General features: G+C 38.7%; 1 protein-coding gene across 2 annotated transcripts; it reads left to right on the top strand.

Annotated features, from left to right (window-relative positions):
- Positions 1-861: 861 nt before the first annotated feature.
- Positions 862-3,230, top strand: LOC110877020 (protein trichome birefringence-like 14). 2 transcript variants are annotated; one of them, XM_022125174.2, is made up of 5 exons: positions 862-1,132; positions 1,204-1,667; positions 1,792-1,890; positions 2,016-2,214; positions 2,283-3,230. In XM_022125174.2, exons 2-5 carry the CDS (start codon positions 1,235-1,237, stop codon positions 3,103-3,105), a joined length of 1,554 nt encoding a protein of 517 aa, XP_021980866.1. In that variant the 5' UTR covers positions 862-1,132; positions 1,204-1,234; the 3' UTR covers positions 3,106-3,230. The 2 variants fall into 2 exon arrangements, with proteins under 2 accessions (XP_021980866.1, XP_035833222.1); XM_035977329.1 differs by having other exon boundaries at positions 894-1,132; positions 1,801-1,890.
- Positions 3,231-26,477: the final 23,247 nt, after the last annotated feature.

Genomic DNA, 26,477 nt, shown 5'->3' with positions numbered 1-26,477 from the left:
CATTTATTTAATATGTGTATAGACATGGTTTTTAAAGATATAACTTTTTTAGATCTATTCAACGCGTGTAATATACGGGGTTTTTAAGGATGTAATTTTTTTTATTATTTGGTAGATTTATTCAACCCGATTATACACGGATTTTTTAAAGATACGTCGTTTTTAGTATTTAGGATACAAAATTACATTTATTTAATCTGTGTAATACATATGGTTTTCAAAGATATAACTTTTTTATTATTTGATATATAAAATTACATTTATTTAACCCATACAATATACGAGGTTCATAAAGATATAATTTTTTTATTATTTAATATATAAAATTACATTTATTCAACGAGTGTAATACACGAGATTTTAACCTAGTTATAATATATTAGGCTATAGGGTGTGGTCATGATCCTTATGGACTCCATGATCCTCCATATCAGCACCATGTCACTTGCTTTTAATTCATCATTCAAAACCACTACCCTATGGGTATGGTCATGACCCAAACCACTATTCTTTTATTTTAATTTATTTGTAAAAAAGGAAAAAGAAATATTAAAAAAGGAAAGGAGGCTCATGGTTGTCATGGTTTAATCCATGCCAACCATGGTGGATGAAGTAAGGGGATGGTGTAGCAATTTATTAATGGTCCTACATGGCAATTAATGACTTAATCATGCTCCCCACACCCTTTAGCCTTATAGCTTTAATCATTAATGATACTATATTTAGAAGAAGGTATTTAGCTTTTAAGTATATATTACAAGTGATATTTTGTAACTATAAATGAGTATGATTAGGTTAGGAAGGAGAGAGAGAGAGAGAGGGTAAAAGTCAAAAGAAATTGAAAGAGGATGGATTTGAATAGTACTTAGTGTAAAACACGTTAAACGAATGAGGAGGAGGAGGAGGAGCATTGACGTTAGTTACCCTTTCTTTCTTTCTTTGTTTGCACTTGTTTTAAAGATATAAAAAATCAAGAAAGAAAGAAAGAAAGAAATAGAATAGAATTCCTGGTGGTGAAGGAAGGAAGGAAGGAAGGATCCCCAAATCAAATCAGGATCCACGGCAACTCAAATAAAATAAAACCAAACCAGAGAGAGATTGGATTCGTGTCTTCTCCAATTCAATTCCTCAGGTGATTTCAATTCAATTCCTTCGAATAAACGCCAACTGACTCACTGCATATTGTTTGTTTGTTTGTTTTAGATCCACTGGTAGAATAGAAATAATTGATTGGATGAAAGAAGGAGGGGGAGGGTGGTTGTTGTATGAATGGAGGAGAAGGAAACAGCTTTCTCTCTTGTTCATCTTTCTTCTTCTTTCTACCACTTTTATTCTTTGGTCTTCTTGGGGCCCAAACACCTCCTTTCTCACCACAATCTCCTCCTCCTTATCTCCTCCTCAACAGCAGCAGCAGCAGCAGATGCAGCAGCTTAATCCAGATTTCAATTCACCATTAATGCCAGCATCAGCAGCTGGAGAAGTAAAAAAAGTTGCAGATGATGATTTATCATCATCTCCAGTGACTTCTTCTTCTATTAACACACCCCCCGATGTGAATGTGAATGTGAATGTGAATGTGGATATAAACACACCCTCTCCCTCTTCCGACATTCAAGCTGAGGATAATAATAAACATGATGATGATGATGATTCAACCACTCACCATGGTACCTTACTTTTCTCTTTACATTATTATTCAATCTTACTTACTTACTTACAGCAAGCTATCTATATGTTTCATGCTTCTTAACCCTATCCTATCAATCACACTGCTTGCTTGCTTTCTTTCAGATAATAATAATAATAATACCACACAAATTCTTGTTTCTGACTCCAAACAACACTTACTTGAACCCAAGAAACAAGACTCACCCGCTGCGGAAAACCAATGTGCGTTTTATTTTCTTTCTTATCTCCAACACATGATAAACTTACTTGTATTATCATCATCTACACATATGACGGTTTGTTATCTCACTATTGTTGTTGTTTCTCTTCTTTTACTTATGTTCCAGCCTGCACCAACTTTGGTAGAGGAAAATGGGTCAGGGATGACACTCGCCCTCTGTATTCGGGATTTGGTTGTAAACAGTGGTTGTCATCGATGTGGGCTTGCCGTTTGACACAACGCACGGATTTTGAATACGAGAAGTTAAGATGGCAGCCAAAAGATTGCCAAACGGATGACATTTCAGGGCCTAAATTTCTTAAAAGGTTCGGTTTTGATGACGTTGAAACAAATTACCTTTTCTTGATTTCCTGATTGTGTTGATGTACTCCAGGATGCAAGACAAAACGCTGGCGTTTATCGGAGATTCCTTAGGGCGGCAGCAGTTCCAGTCATTAATGTGCATGATCACTGGCGGTGAAGAGCGGCAAGATGTTCAAGACGTGGGTAAGGAATACGGTCTAGTAAAAGCCCGTGGGTCGGTTCGACCCGACGGCTGGGCTTACCGGTTCCTGGTTACCAACACTACAATCCTCTATTATTGGTCTGCTAGTCTTTGTAACTTGGAGCCAATCGACCCCCGAAACAAAACCACCTATATCGCCATGCACCTGGACCGTCCACCAGCTTTTTTACAACGTTATATTAACCGATTCCATGTGGTGGTTCTGAACACGGGCCATCATTGGAACAGAGGGAAGCTTAACGCCAACCGGTGGGTTATGTATGTGGGTGGGAAACCTAACACCGATAGGAAGATAGCAGACATAGCAAGTGCTAAGAACTTAACGGTTCACAGTATTGTAAAGTGGGTAAATGGTGAATTACGAAAATACCCTGGGTTGAAGGCGTTCTACAGGTCGATTTCACCTCGGCATTTCTTTAACGGAGATTGGAACAGTGGAGGCACATGTGACAGTAGTACCCCTGGAGCGTTGGAAGTATTACAAAACGTGTCTAGTGATTCTTTAGCTTCAGGGGCAGTGAAGGGAACAGATGTGAAGCTTCTGGACATAACGGCGTTATCGGAGGTAAGAGAGGAAGGACATATATCAAGGTACAGCATCGGAGCCACTCCGGGTATGCAAGATTGTTTGCATTGGTGCTTACCGGGAATTCCAGACACATGGAACGAGCTTCTTTTTGCACAAATCTGAGCATGTGGTTTTGTATTGTTGTTATCATAATATCTATCATTCATTAGCTTCTTGTTTTGTAGCATTAAAGAAAGGACATATTTGTTATACTTGCGATGATATATAACAAACTGGTTTAGAATTGATACTTTGTTAGCATAGTAAGTGGTGATTAACTAAACTGATGGTATTTAAATACTTATATAACAAGACTACCACAAGGAACCTAAAACTTTCTAATAGAGTACAAGAGCCGTTTTTTGGTATGAGTAAATACTAAACTTGATGATGTATGTATGTATATATGACCTCTAGGGTAGGGTGAAAGAGAAAGTTCATGGTAAACTCGTTTTGTTGTTGAAGCTTTGAACATAGTGTAGTAATGTAGTAAGTCATGTGTCTGTGGAAGAAGAAAACATGGCTCACTTTTTCTTCAATGTGGGGTTCTACAGTACAATCCCAATTTAGGTTCGATAAAGACCAAAATGAACATTAAAAATCACACACAACCTCATCCAACATATGAACACAAAACAGAATGTTCAATCACGAAAGTGCAAGTGTAAAAGGATCTTGTTAAGATATAATATCGACATTTGACTAAAGGTGCAACATATTTGAAGGCAAAAGATCAAATACAAATAATCTTAACATACTAAACATACAAATTGAAGGAAAACCCAAAAAGACAAGGTGACATTTTTGTAATTACCACCAACTATCAAAGTTACAACAAAAAATACCTAAAAAAACACAATTTTTTTTTTAACATTTTTTATTAAAAAATCGCTACATTTCGTTAGCCAAAAAAAAAAAAAAATTTTTTTTTGGCTGCTACTAAAAGTAGCGATTTTTTAATAAAAAATGTTAAAAAAATAAAATAAAATAATTTGTGTGTTTTTTTTTTTATTTTTTTAGAATTTTTTTAGGTTTTTGGGGGGTGGGGGGGGGGGGGGTTAGGTTTTTTTTTGGGGGGGGGGGGGTAGGTTTTTTTTAGGTTTTTGGGGGGTGGGGGGTTTAGGTTTTTTTTGGGGGTGGGGGGAGTGGTTAGGCTTTTTTAGGTATATTTGTAGAGTAACTTTGATAGTTATTAATAATTACAAAAATGTCACCTTGTCTTTTTGAGTTTTCCTTCAATTTGTATGTTTAGTATGTTAAGATTATTTGTACAAGAACTTTACCCCATATTTCAAAAAGACGGATAATAAATTTCTTTTTTTTTTTAATTCAAATAAAGTCAACCACTAATTTAACCCACAAATTTGTATGTTGTATGTTACGAACAATTTCGTAATCACGGTAAATGATCGAAAGGTAGAGAAGAAGAACACAAAAGAAGAGGAAAACTCAGTTCATTCGATACCTAATTGATTACAACTAACTCCTATATGAAGCTAACCAACAAACACCTGACCCCCCTAACTATGGAACAATTACAATCTAGCCCCCTTTACTTATTTTGACCCGTAACATTGTAGGTTTTTACATGATTCTTTGCTTTAGTTGAGATGCTTCTTGGTGTCCATGTTGGAGCACTGGAGTTCAAGTTTGTTAGCGAGGGGGCTAAAATGCACCATGATGCCACGGACCTATTAAAAGTATCGTTAGCCGAATATTTATTTATATGAGCAAAACGCAATTTGCCATCCTGTGGTTTGTCTCTTACTTTACTCTAACATCCTACCTTCTAGATATTGCCAAATGAAACCATGTGGTGGGCATTACATTACCCATTGCTCTAGAATTATTATTATTATATATATCAATTGACATCGTCCATTTGCGCCAGGAGTTTTTTTGACTTTTGCTTTTTGCCACTGAAGTTTGTTCATTAACAATTTACGTACAACTGTATCTTTTTTACACTTTTACTCTGCAAACAGCCCAACACCACATCGATTACCGCACCACAACCGAGATTCTTTGCAGAAAAACCACCACCACCGCCAACCAAAGTTCTTTGCCAAAATATGGGTTTTTGTCTTTCCGATCGCCGATCAAAGTTCTAATCATGTCTCTGGCTTCGCCGTTACCGGTAACGGTCTTTCTTTGACTAGATTGTCGGACAACTAGCTTACCTAGGATTGTTTCATGAAGTTTCAAAGAGAGAGAAGGTGGTTTGATGATGTTTCCATCGTGTGGTTGGTGTAAGTAATGAAGCACAACATACTGACGATGATGCACAATTTTTGTTTAATGTCACCGGAAAATAAGCGATGAAGCACGATTCTAACATCAGATGACGGTGGCAATGGTGGGTTGAGGATAGCATAAGGTTCCGTTTAACGCCGGTGGCATCTTGCGATGATCCAGGAATTCTGATCACTTGGTTGCATATGTGTGTCAGAACGGATTTGTGGTGGTGTTGAATACGGGTAGAGAGAGAGAGAGAGAAAGTGGAGACAATGCCGCCGCCCACTGTCGGAAAACCGTTGACAAAACGTACCCTGATGGCCGGAAACACCTTGAGAAGTCGCCGCTGTGGTGGTGGTGGTATTGTAGTCGTTATGAGAAAGAGATGGCACACAGAGAGTGAGAGAGTTTTAGAGAGATACTCTGTACCCATGGTTTTCTATATCTTCACTATCATAATAATTTAAATTTACCTATTTAAAAATTTATCAATAAAAGATAACGTCAGAGGAGTATGAGCTAGACTTACTCCAAGTTGGTCGAAAATACATGGATGACATTCACTTGTGAAGTATTTCGTTTTAAACCAACACTATTAAATATAAAATCCAGGCAACCTTGTAAATATGATTGTAGCATTTTTAAATAATGTAAGAAACATGTATAATCTTTTAGTGTTACAGAGTAAGGATGAGTTCGGTACCAACAGGTACCAGAGGTACTGGAACCGAAATTATCGGTACCGAAAATACCTAAAAGTAGGTACTGGTATCGAATATACCGGGTACGGCAAGGTTAGGTATCGTTACCGTACCAGACCGTTACCGAAAATGTCAAAAGTCGGTACCGAACTGATACCGAAAATGTACCCGGTTCGGTAAATTCGGTACCGATATCGGTACTGCATATCATTTGCTCATCTCTATTACAGAGTTCACTATATAAAGCAAAACACAATGTGTCGTGTGTGATGTGTCTACATTGCTGGTATGAGAGAGTGTAACCTTAAATTTTGCAATTCATAACAAACTAATTAAGAGTAAATTACTTTTTCAGTCTCTATATTTTAGTGATTTTAACCAATTAAGTCTAAAATCAAAAACTTTTTTTAGGTGTATGGTTGTTTCTGGTTTTTTTTTTTTTTTTTTGTGTGTGTGTGTGTGTGTGTGTTAACGTATACCGCAGATTTGTTTAAAAACATAGTTGTATTCAAAATCAAGTATTTTTTTTTTTTTGCATCGTAGGCTATAACGGCAATGTTAGCGTGACGACACACAACCGCTTATTAGTAAACATCCTTGCCGGTATTTTGCCATAATGAAAACGATATCGGTGTTCGCCTTTACGTTTTTTCCGACAAAGCAAACCGATAATGACCAAACTCCACCCACTTGCGTGGAAAAACGATCACACACACTCCCGCCACGAAGCGTGGGGGTAAACATCTAGTTATTATTAATAGCTGTTATAAAATCATGTTAAAAGACTATTTGGTCCTTTTACCATTTCATTATGCCACCTAGTGGTTTTCAAATTATATCAAACTGAAACTCCCTCCAAAATCAAATTTTATCACCTTTAAGTTGCAGGTTTTATGCCCGGCTTTGAGGACCACCGGCTAAGATCCGATATTTCAAAAAACACGTTATTTAAAAAAAATAATATGATATGTATATGTAAAAAAAAATTAATAGGGTATACTCATACAAATATCAACATAGGCTCACTTGCAAAACTATTTTTGTGGTTTAGATTAGTTATTAGCCTATTAGCACTAAGTTTAGACATTAAGTGAGCCCAATACCCAATTTCGTTAAAGCTTAGGGACACATTTTTCGAGCTCAAACAGGCTACATGAATTCTCAGAGCCGGCCCTGGTAGGTTTGATTATAATAAGTCAAAATACTTGAACCTATTAACCGTTAATCTATTATTTTGACTTTAGTTAGTCAAACCAAATTCACCCTAATAACCTGCATTAAATCTAACGACCTTTTGACTTTAATTAGTTAAACAAATTTGACTTTAGATGTCACCCTAATTACTTTGCACTAAATCTTTTGTTTTGACTTTAATTAATCAAATTAGTCAAACCATTTTTCATTAGAAACTCTATTTTTCATTGTATAATGGGGGAGGGTAACTTTGTTCAAGTCGGTTCTAGATAATTTACCGTTATACTATTATTCATTGTATAAAGCTCTGAAAGGGGTATTGGAAGCTCTTGAGGCTCTTAGAAGAAGATTTTTTTTTGAGAGATGATAATGAAAAATCAAAAATGGTTTGGGTTGTTGGGAAAGAGTTACCGGACCAATTGATAGGGGGGGGGGGCTAGGGTTAGGTTCACTAAGGCTAGAGGGTATGGTGATGATCCTCTAAGGGAGGATGATCCGTCACGTCATAGTCCTCCCAAGGATGGTCCATCCCACAAAACTAGAGGGTATAGGAGGATGATCCTACCCTACCATTATGTACAAGTACCACCAGCCTAATGTACAAATCACAAACAAAGAGGGCTCACCAGCTTGGATCGTCTTGAACGTCCGCAGCTCGACGTCGAAGACGGTGACGAAGGGGGGCGGCGTGGATGGCGGTTTGTCGCCGGTGGAGGACGGACCAGGATGGTCCTCCATACCGTGCAGCCTAAAGGATATGAAAGACAGTCTACTTCTAAAGTGGTGATGGAGATTTAAGAAGGAAGAGAATAATCTATGGCACCATAATAAAAATTCTTGGTCATACCTTCTAGTCAAGGCATGCATAACAGGGGTCTAGAATGGAGTTGTTAAGGTAGAAGGACTTGTCAGAAGTAAACATTCAGGTTTTGCAATTACTCAAAGCGGTGGTCAGTAACCACTACAAGAATTATACACTTTTAGCGGCGACACCTTTAGCGGCGACAGGCCAAGTGTCGCCGCTATTGGTCGATCCGCGTCAACCCAAACCCCAGTCGTTGATCATTAATCTGATCTAACGGTTGGGGATTAAGGAAGCAATACCGGCGACAATTAATAAGCAATAGCGGCGACAGGCTGTCTCCACTAAAGATTGGTGTCCCACTTTAATCCCTAGCCACACAAATCTTATCCTTGTTAACCCTAGTTAGCATAGTAGCGACAATAGTGGAACTAATAGCGGCGACAGGTCGTCGGCGGTATTGATCTTTCCGTAAAAGTCCTCACAGCGCCATTTTCTTCCCTCCTCCTTCATTTTCCCCCCTTTTCTCTGCGAACCACCACCGTAGAACCGGCTGTTTTGCCCAAATCGGTTAGTTTGACTTTGTTTTTGTTAAATCTCTTCTCTATTTTGTTATTTACATGTTATAGGCTTTAATTTTTGCTCGTTTTTGTGTATATTTGTGTTTATGGAAGAAAATTCGGATCACCACCGTCTCTTCTCCGGTCACCACCTTCACTTCTTCGGCACCACCTCGTCTCAACGGTCTTAGTCTACTTGAAACCTGAAAAAACGGTTAGTTTTATATGTATTTTTTTTAAAGTTTAGAAATTGTATAATTTTTAGTTTAGGTATGTAAATATGTGTATGTAAGGATGAATGTTTGTATGTTAAATGTATAATGTAGGTGTATTTGGAGAAAATGAGTATATGAAAGTCCATGTATTTATGTATGTAGGTGTATGTAAGCATGTATGTGGGTATGTAAGTGTATGAATGAATGTATGTATGTAGGTGTATGTTAGTATGAAAGACAGGAATTCTGATCACTTGGTTGCATATGTGTGTCAGAACGGATCTGTGGTGGTGTTGAAGACGGGTAGAGAGAGAGAGAAAGTGGAGACAATGCCGCCGCCCACTGTCGGAAAACCGTTGACAAAACGTACCCTGATGGCCGGAAACACCTTGAGAAGTCGCCGCTGTGGTGGTGGTGGTATTGTAGTCGTTATGAGAAAGAGATGGCACACAGAGAGTGAGAGAGTTTTAGAGAGATACTCTATACCCATGGTTTTCTATATCTTCACTATCATAATAATTTAAATTTACCTATTTAAAAATTTATCAATAAAAGATAACGTCAGAGGAGTCTGAGCTAGACTTACTCCAAGTTGGTCGAAAATACATGGATGACATTCACTTGTGAAGTATTTCGTTTTAAACCAAAACTATTAAATATAAAATCCAGGCAACCTTGTAAATATGATTGTAGCATTTTTAAATAATGTAAGAAACATGTATAATCTTTTAGTGTTACAGAGTAAGGATGAGTTCGGTACCAACAGGTACCAGAGGTACTGGAACCGAAATTATCGGTACCGAAAATACCTAAAAGTAGGTACTGGTATCGAATATACCGGGTACGGCAAGGTTAGGTATCGTTACCGTACCAGACCGTTACCGAAAATGTCAAAAGTCGGTACCGAACTGATACCGAAAATGTACCCGGTTCGGTAAATTCGGTACCGATATCGGTACTGCATATCATTTGCTCATCTCTATTACAGAGTTCACTATATAAAGCAAAACACAATGTGTCGTGTGTGATGTGTCTACATTGCTGGTATGAGAGAGTGTAACCTTAAATTTTGCAATTCATAACAAACTAATTAAGAGTAAATTACTTTTTCAGTCTCTATATTTTAGTGATTTTAACCAATTAAGTCTAAAATCAAAAACTTTTTTTAGGTGTATGGTTGTTTCTGGGTTTTTTTTTTTTTTTTTTTTTTTTTTTTTGTGTGTGTGTGTGTGTGTGTGTGTGTTAACGTATACCGCATATTTGTTTAAAAACATAGTTGTATTCAAAATCAAGTATTTTTTTTTGCATCGTAGGCTATAACGGCAATGTTAGCGTGACGACACACAACCGCTTATGAGTAAACATCCTTGCCGGTATTTTGCCATAATGAAAACGATATCGGTGTTCGCCTTTACGTTTTTCCGACAAAGCAAACCGATAATGACCAAACTCCACCCACTTGCGTGGAAAAACGATCACACACACTCCCGCCACGAAGCGTGGGGGTAAACATCTAGTTATTATTAATAGCTGTTATAAAATCATGTTAAAAGACTATTTGGTCCTTTTACCATTTCATTATGCCACCTAGTGGTTTTCAAATTATATCAAACTGAAACTCCCTCCAAAATCAAATTTTATCACCTTTAAGTTGCAGGTTTTATGCCCGGCTTTGAGGACCACCGGCTAAGATCCGATATTTCAAAAAACACGTTATTTAAAAAAAATAATATGATATGTATATGTAAAAAAAAAATTAATAGGGTATACTCATACAAATATCAACATAGGCTCACTTGCAAAACTATTTTTGTGGTTTAGATTAGTTATTAGCCTATTAGCACTAAGTTTAGACATTAAGTGAGCCCAATACCCAATTTCGTTAAAGCTTAGGGACACATTTTTCGAGCTCAAACAGGCTACATGAATTCTCAGAGCCGGCCCTGGTAGGTTTGATTATAATAAGTCAAAATACTTGAACCTATTAACCGGTAATCTATTATTTTGACTTTAGTTAGTCAAACCAAATTCACCCTAATAACCTGCATTAAATCTAACGACCTTTTGACTTTAATTAGTTAAACAAATTTGACTTTAGATGTCACCCTAATTACTTGCACTAAATCTTTTGTTTTGACTTTAATTAATCAAATTAGTCAAACCATTTTTCATTAGAAACTCTATTTTTCATTGTATAATGGGGGAGGGTAACTTTGTTCAAGTCGGTTCTAGATAATTTACCGTTATACTATTATTCATTGTATAAAGCTCTGAAAGGGGTATTGGAAGCTCTTGAGGCTCTTAAAAGAAGATTTTTTTTTGAGAGATGATAATGAAAAATCAAAAATGGTTTGGGTTGTTGGGAAAGAGTTACCGAACCAATTGATAGGGGGGGGGGCTAGGGTTAGGTTCACTAAGGCTAGAGGGTATGGTGATGATCCTCTAAGGGAGGATGATCCGTCACGTCATAGTCCTCCCAAGGATGGTCCATCCCACAAAACTAGAGGGTATAGGAGGATGATCCTACCCTACCTTTATGTACAAGTACCACCAGCCTAATGTACAAATCACAAACAAAGAGGGCTCACCAGCTTGGATCGTCTTAAACGTCCGCAGCTCGACGTCGAAGACGGTGACGAAGGGGGGCGGCGTGGATGGCGGTTTGTCGCCGGTGGAGGACGGACCAGGATGGTCCTCCATACCGTGCAGCCTAAAGGATATGAAAGACAGTCTACTTCTAAAGTGGTGATGAAGATTTAAGAAGGAAGAGAATAATCTATGGCACCATAATAAAAATTCTTGGTCATACCTTCTAGTCAAGGCATGCATAACAGGGGTCTAGAATGGAGTTGTTAAGGTAGAAGGACTTGTCAGAAGTAAACATTCAGGTTTTGCAATTACTCAAAGCGGTGGTCGGTAACCACTACAAGAATTATACACTTTTAGCGGCGACACCTTTAGCAGCGACAGGCCAAGTGTCGCCGCTATTGGTCGATCCGCGTCAACCCAAACCCCAGCCGTTGATCATTAATCTGATCTAACGGTTGGGGATTAAGGAAGCAATACCGGCGACAATTAATAAGCAATAGCGGCGACAGGCTGTCTCCACTAAAGATTGGTGTCCCACTTTAATCCCTAGCCACACAAATCTTATCCTTGTTAACCCTAGTTAGCATAGTAGCGGCAATAGTGGAACTAATAGCGGCGACAGGTCGTCGGCGGTATTGATCTTTCCGTAAAAGTCCTCACAGCGCCATTTTCTTCCCTCCTCCTTCATTTTCCCCCCTTTTCTCTGCGAACCACCACCGTAGAACCGGCTGTTTTGCCCAAATCGGTTAGTTTGACTTTGTTTTTGTTAAATCTCTTATCTATTTTGTTATTTACACTAGAGAGAAAGCCCGTGCGATGCACGGCATGAATAATAGCTATTGTTTGTTTGTGGTAAGACGTTTTACACGGTCGGTGCATAACATGTAAGACAATACGCCTACAAAGGGGCGTGCTTAAACTTTATTAAACCATGGACCATAAGTTGTTTCGTTGGCAAAACTTGCCGGCCAAAAAGAAGTGTAAAAAGATGTCTTCCAAGGAAAAAAACATGAAACAGAAAAAAGAAAAACGCATAAACTCTCGCACGCCTTCCTATCTTATTGGATAACACATAGACCAAACGTTAGCTAACGCATGCCACCGTCATCCCCAATCCCATCACCAGCCAACTGACTGCAGTGAAATAACAAAAAGAAAAGTATTAAAAATGGTATACTATGTTTACGTATATATGCATCGAAAAGTAGTACGGGTTTTCATTACTAATACTAAGTGCAGACGGTATACCTTTCATATGGGTCACTGTCAACTGTTTCTTCTGAATCCGAATCTGCATAAGCAGGCCTGCGAAGGAAAAGCACGAAACATTTATGTAGACGGTTATCCAAAAATAAATATGCACAATTACATTGTTTATAGAAATCAATCAATTATAGTTGAAAGTTTTTTTGTTGCCTTTCCATTTATAACGACACCAAGATGATTTTTTTTTAAAAGCCCACTTCTCCCCTTATATGTCTTGACACATTCGAAGTGATGCGGTACCAAGTTTTTTTATTGCTAGATTTTTTAATGTAGAACAATGCACTTTTATATTTACAAACTCAAGTTTCCGACTGTGGTAGCCTCATAATTTTAAAATATAGTAAACATATACCAGGTATGTAAATAACATTTCAGATCGAGTAGAAAGGTAAGTAGCACATCTTTAATTAAAATGGTTTATTAAACAGGGCACGAATAAAGTGTAAGCCGATATATACCTTACGATCGTTTCAACGCGCTTAATTGGTGTCGGAATGGGTAGTACCCCTTTATCTTTAGCGGGGATCGATGGAGGTGTGGAAGAACCAAAGGGCTTACAACCATCTCCATGTAGCAGGACATTCTTGCAGTTGAAGGATTCAAAATGGCCATGATCATAATATGTACACGAATCAAGCTGGAGGGTCTGAGTGCTACCTACAAGAGAGTGCAAACAACTGGGCAGTGTTGAAATGCTTCCATCAGCGTTCCTTACCATCACCGGAGTGAACTTATCCTGTATGTCAGTGGAATAAAGGTTGTAGACGCGTGATAGGCCAATCTCTGCTGTGAGTATACTATGAGCAGTGGTCTTTGTCAAGCGTTGGGCGGTGTCTTCAAAGCAGACAACGACAGCTTCGGCTGTTGAGTCAAACACCTCAAGTTCTACCCTGAAACTGTGCAAGGTTTGTACTTTATTTTCAGTTATAAGCCTGCATGAGAATGGCTACAAATTAAGACAACTAAACATTTTTATAAACAAACCTTGCTCTGGGGAAGACAACGGGGTTTTCGCACCTATCACACCACATATTATTGTCTTTACGCGACACACCTTTCATGCAATTCCCACCACCACATGTCAGCCTGAACCAATCTTGGCTATTGCGTATGCGTTTGACTTCAACACGACAGGTGAATTCAGCACTCTGCATATATTACCAGCGTAACTATAAACTTTAACCATTTGATTAAAAAATGATAACCAATATTGTGCTTATCCAAAATGACATATCCTAAGTGTATATTACATTCTAATGCAAACCTGATTTGAGGTTAACCAAAATGGCCAACGTTTACATATGCTTGGTTCGCCACGGACTACGTACATACCTAATATTTAAATTACATTTTATGTTTTCAATAAATATTTATAAACGTGAATTCGGTATTAAAAAGAACATTACTTTTTTCGGTAATAAAAATGTGAATTCGGTATTTAAAAATATTTATAAATATTTATAACTGTTAAAAATATTTATAAATATCTATAAATGTGAATTCCGTATTAAAAAATATATTTCGGTATGTCGGTTATGAGGATTTTCAAACCATTTGATCCGGTTGTTAGGGTTTAGGATAATTGCAAAAGAAACCAACTATAAAAAGAGATGAGATGAGATCCAGACATATTTGATTCATCCAGCTTTTTAGCATATTTGACTCAAAGGAGGTTTTATTATTTTTTTTTTGCTCAAATAGCCAAATTGAGTATATTTTTTTCTTATACAGTACTGGTTTGGCTTTTTAAGCGGTTAACCAAACCTGACCTGCATTAACCAAATCGAATGGGAAGAATATATTGAGACTTGGGGTCAATCAAATGATGGAAGGAGATGAAGAGTTGTTCTTAAAATTCTTTTAATTCTATTATTTCGGTTATGTTATCTTTAATTATTGTAATTCTAATTTCTCCTTTAATTCCATTTATTCAGTTACTTTAATTCTATTATTTCAGTTATGTTATCTTTAATTATTGTAATTCTAATTTCTTCTTTAATTCCATTAATTCAATTACGTTATCTTTAATTTTATTTTAAGTCTAACAAAAGGAGATGAAGAGTTGTTCTTAAAATTCCTTTAATTCTATAACACACGTATATTTTAAAGTAAATGTTTAAAGTTTTTTATTTCTTTAATTCCTTTAAAATTCCTTTAATTCCATTAATTCCATTAATTCAGTTACGTTATCTTTAATTTTATTTTAAGTCTAATTTGTTACAATTATAATATTAATTTTATTAATTTGAAGAAAGAACGTATTTAAGAGACTCATGTATTTAAGAGTCTCATTAATGAAGGTTGTAAAATAGTTCATATAACTAAATTTTTAATTATATATAGATGTTATAGGCTTTAATTTTTGCTCGTTTTTGTGTATATTTGTGTTTATGGAAGAAAATTCGGATCACCACCATCTCTTCTCCGGTCACCACCTTCACTTCTCCGGCTCCACCTCGTCTCAACGGTCTTAGTCTACTTGAAACCTGAAAAAACGGTTAGTTTTATATGTATTTTTTTTAAAGTTTAGAAATTGTATAATTTTTAGTTTAGGTATGTAAATATGTGTATGTAAGGATGAATGTTTGTATGTTAAATGTATAATGTAGGTGTATTTGGAGAAAATGAGTATATGAAAGTCTATGTATTTATGTATGTAGGTGTATGTAAGCATGTATGTGGGTATGTAAGTGTATGAATGAATGTATGTATGTAGGTGTATGTTAGTATGTTGGTGAAAAATGTGTATGTTAGTATGTTGGTGAAAAATGTGTATGTTAGTATGTATGTATAAAGTATGCAAATGTGTATGTAAGGATGAATGTTTGTATGTCAAATGTATAATGTAGGTGTATTTGAAAAAAATGAGTATATGAAAGTCTATGTATTTGTGTATGTAGGTGTATGTAAGCATGTATGTGGGTATGTAAGTGTATGAATGAATGTATGTATGTAGGTGTATGTTAGTATGTTGGTGAAAATTGTGTATGTTAGTATGTATGTTTGTATAAAGTATGCAAATGTGTATGTAAGGATGAATGTTTGTATGTCAAATGTATAATATAGGTGTATTTGGAGAAAATGAGTATATGAAAGTCTATGTATTTGTGTATGTAAGCATGTATGTGGGTATGTAAGTGTATGAATGAATGTATGTATGTAGGTGTAAGTGTATAAATTTTATGGTTTTGATCAAAATGTGTGTTTGTTTATGTGTAGGTTTGAAAAAAATGTTAAAGTTTGATAATTTGTATATTTGTGTTTAGGTTTTAAAATATTTATATTTAAATTTGACAAATATATATTAGTTAGGAAATACCCTCTTTATATTAAAATCATCATTTAAAATAACGAACATAGAAAATACCCGCCAAAATTGAATTCATCATTTAAAACAAAAGGAGCTAAGAAAATACCCGCTCGAAATATAAACCATTGTGCCTGATATTGAATTCATCATTTCAATCATAACGAGCTAAGAAAACACCCAATCGAAATTGAAATCATGATTTAAAACATAACGTTCAGCCCAAAATTTAAAACAATCATTAAGAACATAACAAGCTCCCGTGTTTGAATTAATCATTTAAACATAACGAGCTTAGAAATACCAGCCCAAAATTGATTTAGAAATTAATTTCGGGTTTTCCCCGTTTATCTTGGGACTGCTTTTTAATATTTTATCTCATTTAGGATGTGAATGTGTATTACATGATTGTTTGTTTAAGAAGGATTCGGTTATCATTTTCTCTTTGCTCCTCGGGTATATATATCATTACATATATACTTGGGAGCAAAGAGGAAATGCTGCCGAATTTTTCTTAAACAAACAATCATGTAATACACATTCACATATGAGATAAAGTGTTCAAAAAGTGGGTTTAGCAGCCTACCCTTGTCTTGTTAATCCTAAATTAGATTTTCTTTCAGTTGCATAATGCCTATCGATAAAAGTTGGATTGATTCCCCACGTCATTCACCTCACTACAAGCAAGGCCTCAAGTCATTTATCGAGATGTGTGAAAAAGTGATAAAAAACCACGATGAAGTTAGATGTCCGTGTACCAAATGTAAAAATTCCGGCTTAAAAACTATGGCAGAAATGGAATACCATTTGCGTATTAACAATTTTTGGAAGGAATACACGAAGTGGACCTATCACGGGGACACGACTCCAATTGCAGAAGTAAACGATGTTGCGCCACAAGACGGTATGGTAAACATTATTGAAGACATTAGGGGGGAGCGTATGGAAGAAGATACATACCTTAACCAAGAGAACTCGAATGGAGATAATAGCGGTGTTGTTGATGATTTTGAAGACCTGGTAAAGGAAGTTGAAACAAAATTATATCCTGGTTGTACCAAGTTTTCTTCTATCGACTTTTTAGCAAAGCTTTTGAATATAAAGGATACGTACCACTTGCAAAATGAAGCAGTAGATCGACTCCTCTCGTTGTTGCGAGAGTCAATGCCAGAAGGCAACAAGATTCCCCTTCGTATTATGTAGCTAAGAAGACATTTAAGAAGATTGGTTTGGCATATGAGATGATAGATGTGTGCACAAATGATTGTGCTCTCTTTTGGAAAGAAAACGACTCCTTGCAAAATTATCCCGTTTGTAATGAGAGTCGACGGGTCGATAAAGACATAAAAGGCACGAAGGTGGCTCGTAAGGTGTTACGATACTTTCCTTTGACGCCTAGACTACGATGTTTGTATTGTTCAAGGCACACAGCGAAAGATATGATATGGCATAGTACCGGACGATCAGAAGATGGGACTATGCGTCATCCAGTTGATGGATCTGCATGGCAAGACTTTGATAAAAAGTACCCAAACTTCGCGATGGAGCCACGAAATGCTCGCTTAGGGCTTGCAGCTGACGGTTTTAATCCCTTTAACAACGGTAGTGGATCCTCGACTCATAGCACGTGGCCGGTTATACTCACCACATATAATATGCCTCCCTGGCTATGCATGCGAGAGTCCACATTCATGTTGACCTTGTTGATTCCTGGCCCTAAATCACCGGGGAAAGACATGGACGTTTTCCTTAGACCGTTAGTGGATGAGCTTAAGCAATTGTGGCAGACAGGTGTACGTACTAAAGACGCAGCAACGAACACATACTTCACAATGAAGGTGGCGTTGTTATGGACAATAAATGACTTTCCAGCCCGTAGTAGTCTATCAGGTTGGAGCGGACAAGGCTACATTGTGACAACTCGTAATTCCGAACCTATCTTTGTGTAACATTCGTGAACACGACACGACTTTATGAACTTGACTGATTACTTTATGAACTTGACTGACTATGTGAATATTATGATCGTTGAATACATGATATGTTGTTATGTGGATGTGTGCTATGTATGTATGTATGTTAATCGAGCCCCAACCAGAGCCGCACAACTCCCTCTCGATCGCACAAGCCCACTTCGGGCCTTACTTTTGTACACGAACTAAGGGCGGCCCATTTAGGGGTCCGGCCCACTCCTCTTAAACGTGTAAACACCTAAGGTTGGGGTTGGTGCTCTCATTTGTTACAATCACCTCACACACACAAGAAACCCTAATCTTTACTTCTCTCTCTCTCTCACGAACCCGACGGCAACACTCGTTCCAATCACCCGAAGATCATTGTGCTCGGATTACCTTCTTGTTGGATAATCCTCGTTATCATTCCTCTAACCGGTTAGTGTTTTGATTATGTTTTCGTGTTGAATGTTGTTAGTGGTCCATGTTTTGTGATAAACGATTAGGTTTACTTGTATGAGGAACAATATGATACTATGTGATGATGCTCTTATGAACCGGATGTGTGTGTGTGTGATTACATGATGAAATACGATCGAACCAATAGGTTAGGGATTGATTGTTGTCCACCGAATCAAATAAATGTTCCTGTGACCGAATGATAATGTAATCGGCTTGTATGTATGTTTTGGAGCATGTTTATGTTAATCATTGATCGGATTTGAGGCTGTTACGTTATAGGGATGGATCTGATTGATTGTTGATGGGAAAGATATTGTTATGCAAGCTTGTTCATGATTAGGGTTCATACATTTTAGATGTTACAAATCTTGTTTTGATCGGATATGGATTGGTTTGAAAACAGTTAATTGATTTGTAAATTGGTAACCGATTAACTGATGATTGATGTGTTAATTGATAACAAAATTGGAAACCTTGAAATTGATTGCAAGATAATAGTTGTGTAACTGATTTCCATAACATCCGAATAATAAAACTGGCCGCACAACTTATTCTCGGTCGCACAAGATCAGGTCATACAAGACCTGATCTGATCGCACAAGCCAGTCAAATCGCATAAGTGTTAGGTTGTTAACTGTTGGGCCGTGCATGTCATACTGGACTGGGCCAGCTTAAATCGCACAACCCAGCCCAGTCGCACAAGGTGTCCCGATCGTACAAGATTAACTGGACCGCACAAGATTGTTATTTGTTATTGTTGTTGGGCCGGGCTAGTTCTAGTCGCACAAGAGTTCCATGGTTAAATTAATTGGGCTGCTGTTATATTGGGCCGACTATCCTTGGGCTTAGACTTTCAGTTGCACAACCCAACTCTGAGTCGCACAAGTTAACCGTTGGTTTGTTTAAATGGGCCGTTTGCTTGCTAAACTACTTATGCTATTGGGCTAATTATATGTTGGGCCGGTTCATATTGGCTCGCACAACATGTTGTGGATCGCACAACATGTTGGGCCGGGAACTTTGGGCTTATTAAATCGTACAAGTTCGAATATGTTATGACTGTTAACTTGTATTGCTTAACTGCTAAGTGTTGCTATGATCTCTACGTGTTTGTAACATGTTAACTCTGTGTAACTGTACATGCAATACTTGAATACAAACCTGACCCGTATGATAAACCTGCTAGGATGTGGTTGATCACACTGTAGCTTAACTGAACCTTTTCGTGTATCATACCGAGCAATTCCAGGTGAGTTCATTGCATTTTCTCAAGCATGCGTCCCGGTGGTTTGGGACAACTGGTAAACATTTGGAAGGGAAACTTTGGGTAAACAACTTAATCGGTTTTTGATATTGGACATGGAATTTATCATCGGATTGCCTGGAGGGCAATGGGGGTAATTAGTTGATAGCGCTATTAGGTGGGATACCTCACACCGGGCCGTAAGGAAGGGCGTGAACTAATTATCTGGGTATGGCTATGCTTGTTAGAGGCACACTCCTCGGATACATATGGGCACACTCCCTAGGGTATCTAGCGATGGCAACATAGCAATCAGTCGTTAAGGGGTACCCACTCCCCAGATACACATGGGCACACTCCCTAGGGTATCTAACATGAGCAACATCGTAACGCAACATTGAATCGCATTAACATACATCTGGTAACTCAACACGTTAACAAAACCTTGAACTCACCAGCGTAGTCTGACACACTTGTTTGCATGCTTGTAGGTCATTAACGTTTGGAACATGGACTTGCTATCTGGGAGTGCTGGAGTGGTCATGGATCGAGACTTTTGGATTGACTTATAAACGAAACATGAATTTTGATTATTATCATGTAACTATTGCTAAACGATTTATTACATGCTTCCGCTATACAACATTGTGGGATTTGATATCATGTTTGACATTTTCAATTGGTAATTAATGGTATGTTTAATTAAGTATTTATCATTGGTTCAATGTGATTGGTGGCTTGAACTCTGATGCGTAGCACGCCTCGCGGGGCTCCCGCAGGTGGAATTTTGGGGGTGTTACAGTTGGTATCAGAGCCACTGGTTATAGTGAACTAGGTTTTAAAACGTTTTTGTAAAACCAGACTATAACCGAACACCTTCGAAAATCGATCATGACACTCAGCTCCAGATTGCAAGGTTCGTCTTTCGTATACTCATTGTACTATGTAATTAGTGGACACTTACATATGATATTGCATGCTGGTGCACGTTAAACACGATAGTATGAACTTACGTATCCCTTGCACGTGTTATATGACTGATAGGGTGGTAATTCCCTAAACATTCGTGACTTATGTTATGTGATGCTCTTTGTTTACTATTCGAGTTGGGGGAACCATTCGACATGAGTTAGGAGGAGCTGAGATGAGCATGCAAATCACAATATTATTGTGGGTGCACACATAATAATAGTGTGGGGTGCATGCGAGTCCCAGTGAGGCTTAACAAGTGAAGGAGGGGATTCCGCTCTGTTAATTGATCAGTGTAAAACGTAACGAACTAATAGGAGTCATAACAGTGATCGTCTCCTACTCAAATGTGACTCTCTCACCTCTCTTTGAATCCTTTTGAAATCGCAATGCTATCGAGTATTACTTGAACGTCCCTTTGAACGTCTAGCGAACTAAGTAGAATGCTAGGTGCTTGCACGAACGTCCCTGAGTGGATGTTGCAGCGTCCATGATTGGTTTATACCCCTTTTCTTTCCCCCTCACTCCTCTTTGTTGTTGGAACTCAATATACTCACATCTCAGACCCTGAAGGGCGGTCACACCTGCAACACTCTGGAAACCTACCGTGTTTTACCCAGTCAACTTGTAAGAACGATGGGCATGAGGGTAAATATAGTACTCTACCGACTTCAGCATTTGAACGACTCCAATTATTGACAATGAACATCAACGATTTGACGCCAAACGAATCCTTAATTCTAGCCAGCAACTTATGGGAGCCGACTTTTATGAATCAATCGAAACGTAAACGATGACAATCGACCAGGATGTGGACTGTGTAACTTCCAACACAACGAGTAGCACCCCAGAACTTAGCACGAAATATGAAGAGATGGACATCATTGGTGAAGAATCGTGGAGTCCTGTTTCGAGCAACAACATTAGAAGCAATAACTATCGTGACATCAAGGTACTTGTAATAGTAGCTTACAGTATGGAAATGAAGGTGCCTGCGGCATGTAATGGCAGTTGATAATTCAAGACGACAACAACCAAGGGAGCGATGACAGTATGGTTGAAAATCCGTGTGATTGTAACAATAACACCGGCAGTGGTGCTCGCGAAAGGATATTTAGGATTGACGTGGGCGACGACAGGACAATAACAACATGGTAGTTTGGATGGATAACAAATCGCATCGGCTCGATTCCGTTTAACCCTGATGCTTCTTGAAACCAAACCTGTTATGAAACCGGCTGATGGCAGGTCAGCGGAAACCGCATATGTTAGTTGGGATGCAAACCCGATATTGCAGGGGACAGACATTCGACACCGGTGTTACCTCTGCTATCCTTGGTAGTTACGGCGCAATAGTTAGTGTTGGTGGGTTATTAGGACATATCGCCCGGACGTACCCTGTGAGAAGAACTTTAGCGTCACTATATGCTCCAAAGCACCAGAGTGGTGAAAAGATTAGCATCATGTCAGTAATGACAGCCTCGAAAGCGCCTATGGAAGGAGGACCTCACTGTATTAGCAACTATATCTAATGATCAGACTAAGTAAGATAGGATTGAGGACCCACCGATTGTTGTGACTCATCTCAAAGTGCAATTGGAGGAGTTTTCAGGTCTACTACCGCAACTATTAGTCAGAAACTCAGTGATCTCACGATTAGAGGGAGCTCCGAATACACATACTTTTACCGTCTTACACCAGGAGGGTTGAAAGAACCGTGTAATCTACTACGAGAATTGTTGCATAAGAGTTTGTTGGACCTAATTCTCACTTTGGGAAGCCCCAGTTATATCCGTAAAGATAAGCCTTTTGTGTGTACGTACCAATTATCGAGCACCTATCGAGACGACAGTTGAGAACCGTTTGCCGCGGCCATGTATCGAAAACCGATCGACTAGTTACAAGGGACGAGCTTTCATTCAAGGATTAACTTACAAGCGCGTTGTTATCAGATGGGAACCCAAGGGGAGAAAGTTCTTAAAGAAGCTTACCAGACGCAATTCGGCAATACAACTTTGCACTTCAAGACCTTTAGAGCGATCATCACACCGGCAGCCTCATAGATCATGTGAACCGACCGTGCTAGTGGGTGACATTTTGAACCCTTCTCGGGGGGAAAGCAACAACGTGGACAACTTTTTATCCTATTTGGGAGGTCCTGATGGAGGAGCCACATCACGCGAAGTCTTGATAAATGTATCTTCTGAATTCGAGAGGTACCTTTTGGGTAATGTAATCAACAAAGTGGGAATGCACGTGAATCTCGCTAAGACCCGTATTCTTTGGAAACTGATCGACACTAAAAGTCCTTCGAGGATACAACGATCTCTTGATTCCGCTTGATTTATCACAGGAATTTCGAAGGTCGCATAGCTTAGATCCCTTTAGCACAGCGGGGTGCCGTGTGCGCGAAAGACAGGATATGAGGACGTCTCTTCAGCTTTCGAATCCTAATTCAGTAAGGTACTGAGCCTCATTTTTACCCAAGGGCATGGGTAATACAGTGGTATATCATTATGTTTTGAATCAGAGTCCCAGTTACACGTCGACGCAACACGAGAGAGTAACGACTTACGTAATGAAATTACAAAGAAGAACTGCATGACACACAACTAGTGGTGGAAACCGTGGTCTTTGGAGTTACACGGAGGCATTACTTGGACGGTACCAAATGCGTTACTAGACCGATCACAAGGGCCTTCTGTGTACTCTGGTGTCGAAAGAGCTAAATCAGTAAATGGCATCGTTGGATGGAACTTCTGGGTGGATTACGACTGTGGAACCTGAACACGTATGGACTTTGCAGCTCGCCATCGACTCTAACCCACCTGACCCAACTCGTTCTGTACAAACTAGGGAACTAACGGGAGAGAATTTTCAAGTTGAGTCCATGCGGGGCATGGAAGAGCAACCTTGGTGAAACGAACGATATTCATTAACTCATAGGACGACTATAAATCTCATTTCACAGCAACGGTAGGGAAGTTGTGGCTAGCAAAACACACTGGCTTCGAAAATTCTATTCAACTGGATTTTAAAGAAAGACGTTTGGACATGAAAATCTTGTACTGATGATTGGGCATGAAAACCCGCCTAACAACGTATGGGTATGACTTTTGACTTTGGGAAAAGTCAAGGCGAAGTATAAGGAAACTGGCAATACCTATGTGGAAGATGGGAGCAGACTGCTATGAATGCTGCCACTAGTCTATTCACAACTCGAAATGGAAACACAAACAGTAACAATCGTTGATCGCTGAATGCGACCAGCACACCTCCTTGCAGTCAAGGGAACTGATGAGTCTTCTCAGCTTGTGAAATTTCTCTGGAAGAGACAGATTATAGGCATGAGGTGCCAACTTCTATTACCTATTGGACTATACCAAATTTAAGGCGGGCATGGCGCACACCTTTGACTCACGTCTTGACATGAACATTGCTTATTACTGTAGGACAATCGAGCAAAGTGACGAACCATCTGAGCACACGAAGGCATGTTGTAAGTATGTGCATAACTGACTTTAGTAAACGTATGGGAAGGACACTTATCTTGGGGAGAAGCTCTAATGCAGTTGCACCATGATAGTATGCATACAGCCCATGCTGAGGCATAACCTGGACAGTAACTCTAATCTCCTTGTTGGACTAACGTAGTTGGCGACGTAATCGCAGGTCCAGGACTTGAGCTCAAAACTCTCGAACATTGCTTAGATTGGAAATTGTTTGATGGCAGCACATGAGCGCTAGGAAAGCTGATGAGCTTAGGAAACACTGGAAGTTTGTTGTAGGCAAACGTGTCATAATCGAAAGCATCACCTGGGGGGGGGTGCGGTATGCTATAGAAAACATGGCAAACTTACTTTACGACGCGTGAGACATTCGGATTACTGGAACAAACGGTGACTTGGCTCACAAACTCAGGCTAATTGATGAAACGGGATAACTATTGTAATGGTATGTATGCCTTAGGTTTAAGGCAGTGGTTGCCCGATGAAACCCTGGTGATACCCTTACCGGAATTTGAGGTCATCGGATCAATTGTATATATCAGGGAATCTATCGAAAGCATGGGCTAAGAAGTCAAGGTTCGCTAGCAGGAGTCATGTGACAATCGTGAAGGCTTGTTAAACTTCAAAACGTGAACTGAAGTACACATAGGAACGGAAGGATATGTTAAAACTTCAATGTTCTCAATTGTTCAAGGGATTGAACCAACTCTTGATATCACTGGTGAATTTCGGGACGAAATTTCTTTCAAGTTGGGGAGGATGTGACACCCCAGGAAAACCAGCAAACGATATAACTTACCTAGCTTTAACTTATCTAGCTTTCTCGGTGAGTGCGTACCAAATTTCGGGACGAAATTTCTTTTTAGTTGGGGATACTGTGACAACTCGTAATTCCGAACCTATCTTTGTGTAACATTCGTGAACACGACACGACTTTATGAACTTGACTGATTACTTTATGAACTTGACTGACTATGTGAATATTATGATCGTTGAATACATGATATGTTGTTATGTGGATGTGTGCTATGTATGTATGTATGTTAATCGAGCCCCAACCAGAGCCGCACAACTCCCTCTCGATCGCACTAGCCCACTTCGGGCCTTACTTTTGTACACGAACTAAGGGCGGCCCATTTAGGGGTCCGGCCCACTCCTCTTAAACGTGTAAACACCTAAGGTTGGGGTTGGTGCTCTCATTTGTTACAATCACCTCACACACACAAGAAACCCTAATCTTTACTTCTCTCTCTCTCTCACGAACCCGACGGCAACACTCGTTCCAATCACCCGAAGATCATTGTGCTCAGATTACCTTCTTGTTGGATAATCCTCGTTATCATTCCTCTAACCGGTTAGTGTTTTGATTATGTTTTCGTGTTGAATGTTGTTAGTGGTCCATGTTTTGTGATAAACGATTAGGGTTACTTGTATGAGGAACAATATGATACTTTGTGATGATGCTCTTATGAACCGGATGTGTGTGTGTGTGATTACATGATGAAATACGATCGAACCAATAGGTTAGGGATTGATTGTTGTCCACCGAATCAAATAAATGTTCCTGTGACCGAATGATAATGTAATCGGCTTGTATGTATGTTTTGGAGCATGTTTATGTTAATCATTGATCGGCTTTGAGGCTGTTACGTTATAGGGATGGATCTGATTGATTGTTGATGGGAAAGATATTGTTATGCAAGCTTGTTCATGATTAGGGTTCATACATTTTAGATGTTACAAATCTTGTTTTGATCGGATATGGATTGGTTTGAAAACAGTTAATTGATTTGTAAATTGGTAACCGATTAACTGATGATTGATGTGTTAATTGATAACAAAATTGGAAACCTTGAAATTGATTGCAAGATAATAGTTGTGTAACTGATTTCCATAACATCCGAATAATAAAACTGGTCGCACAACTTATTCTCGGTCGCACAAGATCAGGTCATACAAGACCTGATCTGATCGCACAAGCCAGTCAAATCGCACAAGTGTTAGGTTGTTAACTGTTGGGCCGTGCATGTCATACTGGACTGGGCCAGCTTAAATCGCACAACCCAGCCCAGTCGCACAAGGTGTCCCGATCGTACAAGATTAACTGGACCGCACAAGATTGTTATTTGTTATTGTTGTTGGGCCGGGCTAGTTCTAGTCGCACAAGAGTTCCATGGTTAAATTAATTGGGCTGCTGTTATATTGGGCCGACTATCCTTGGGCTTAGACTTTCAGTCGTACAACCCAACTCTGAGTCGCACAAGTTAACCGTTGGTTTGTTTAAATGGGCCGTTTGCTTGCTAAACTACTTATGCTATTGGGCTAATTATATGTTGGGCCGGTTCATATTGGCTCGCACAACATGTTGTGGATCGCACAACATGTTGGGCCGGGAACTTTGGGCTTATTAAATCGTACAAGTTCGAATATGTTATGACTGTTAACTTGTATTGCTTAACTGCTAAGTGTTGCTATGATCTCTACGTGTTTG

Source organism: Helianthus annuus, chromosome 9 (assembly GCF_002127325.2).
Source record: "Helianthus annuus cultivar XRQ/B chromosome 9, HanXRQr2.0-SUNRISE, whole genome shotgun sequence".
Taxonomy (NCBI): Eukaryota; Viridiplantae; Streptophyta; class Magnoliopsida; order Asterales; family Asteraceae; genus Helianthus; species Helianthus annuus.
Note: the sequence above shows the minus strand (reverse complement) of the source record. Positions and strands in the feature narration are given on the sequence as shown.

Coding starts and splice junctions, on each gene's coding strand:
- LOC110877020 (XM_022125174.2), top strand. CDS start 1,235: ATGAAAGAAGGAGGGGGAGGGTGGTTGTTGTATGAATGGAGGAGAAGG. Junction 1,668..1,791: donor TGATTCAACCACTCACCATG/GTACCTTACTTT, acceptor GCTTTCTTTCAG/ATAATAATAATAATAATACC. Junction 2,215..2,282: donor GGGCCTAAATTTCTTAAAAG/GTTCGGTTTTGA, acceptor GATGTACTCCAG/GATGCAAGACAAAACGCTGG.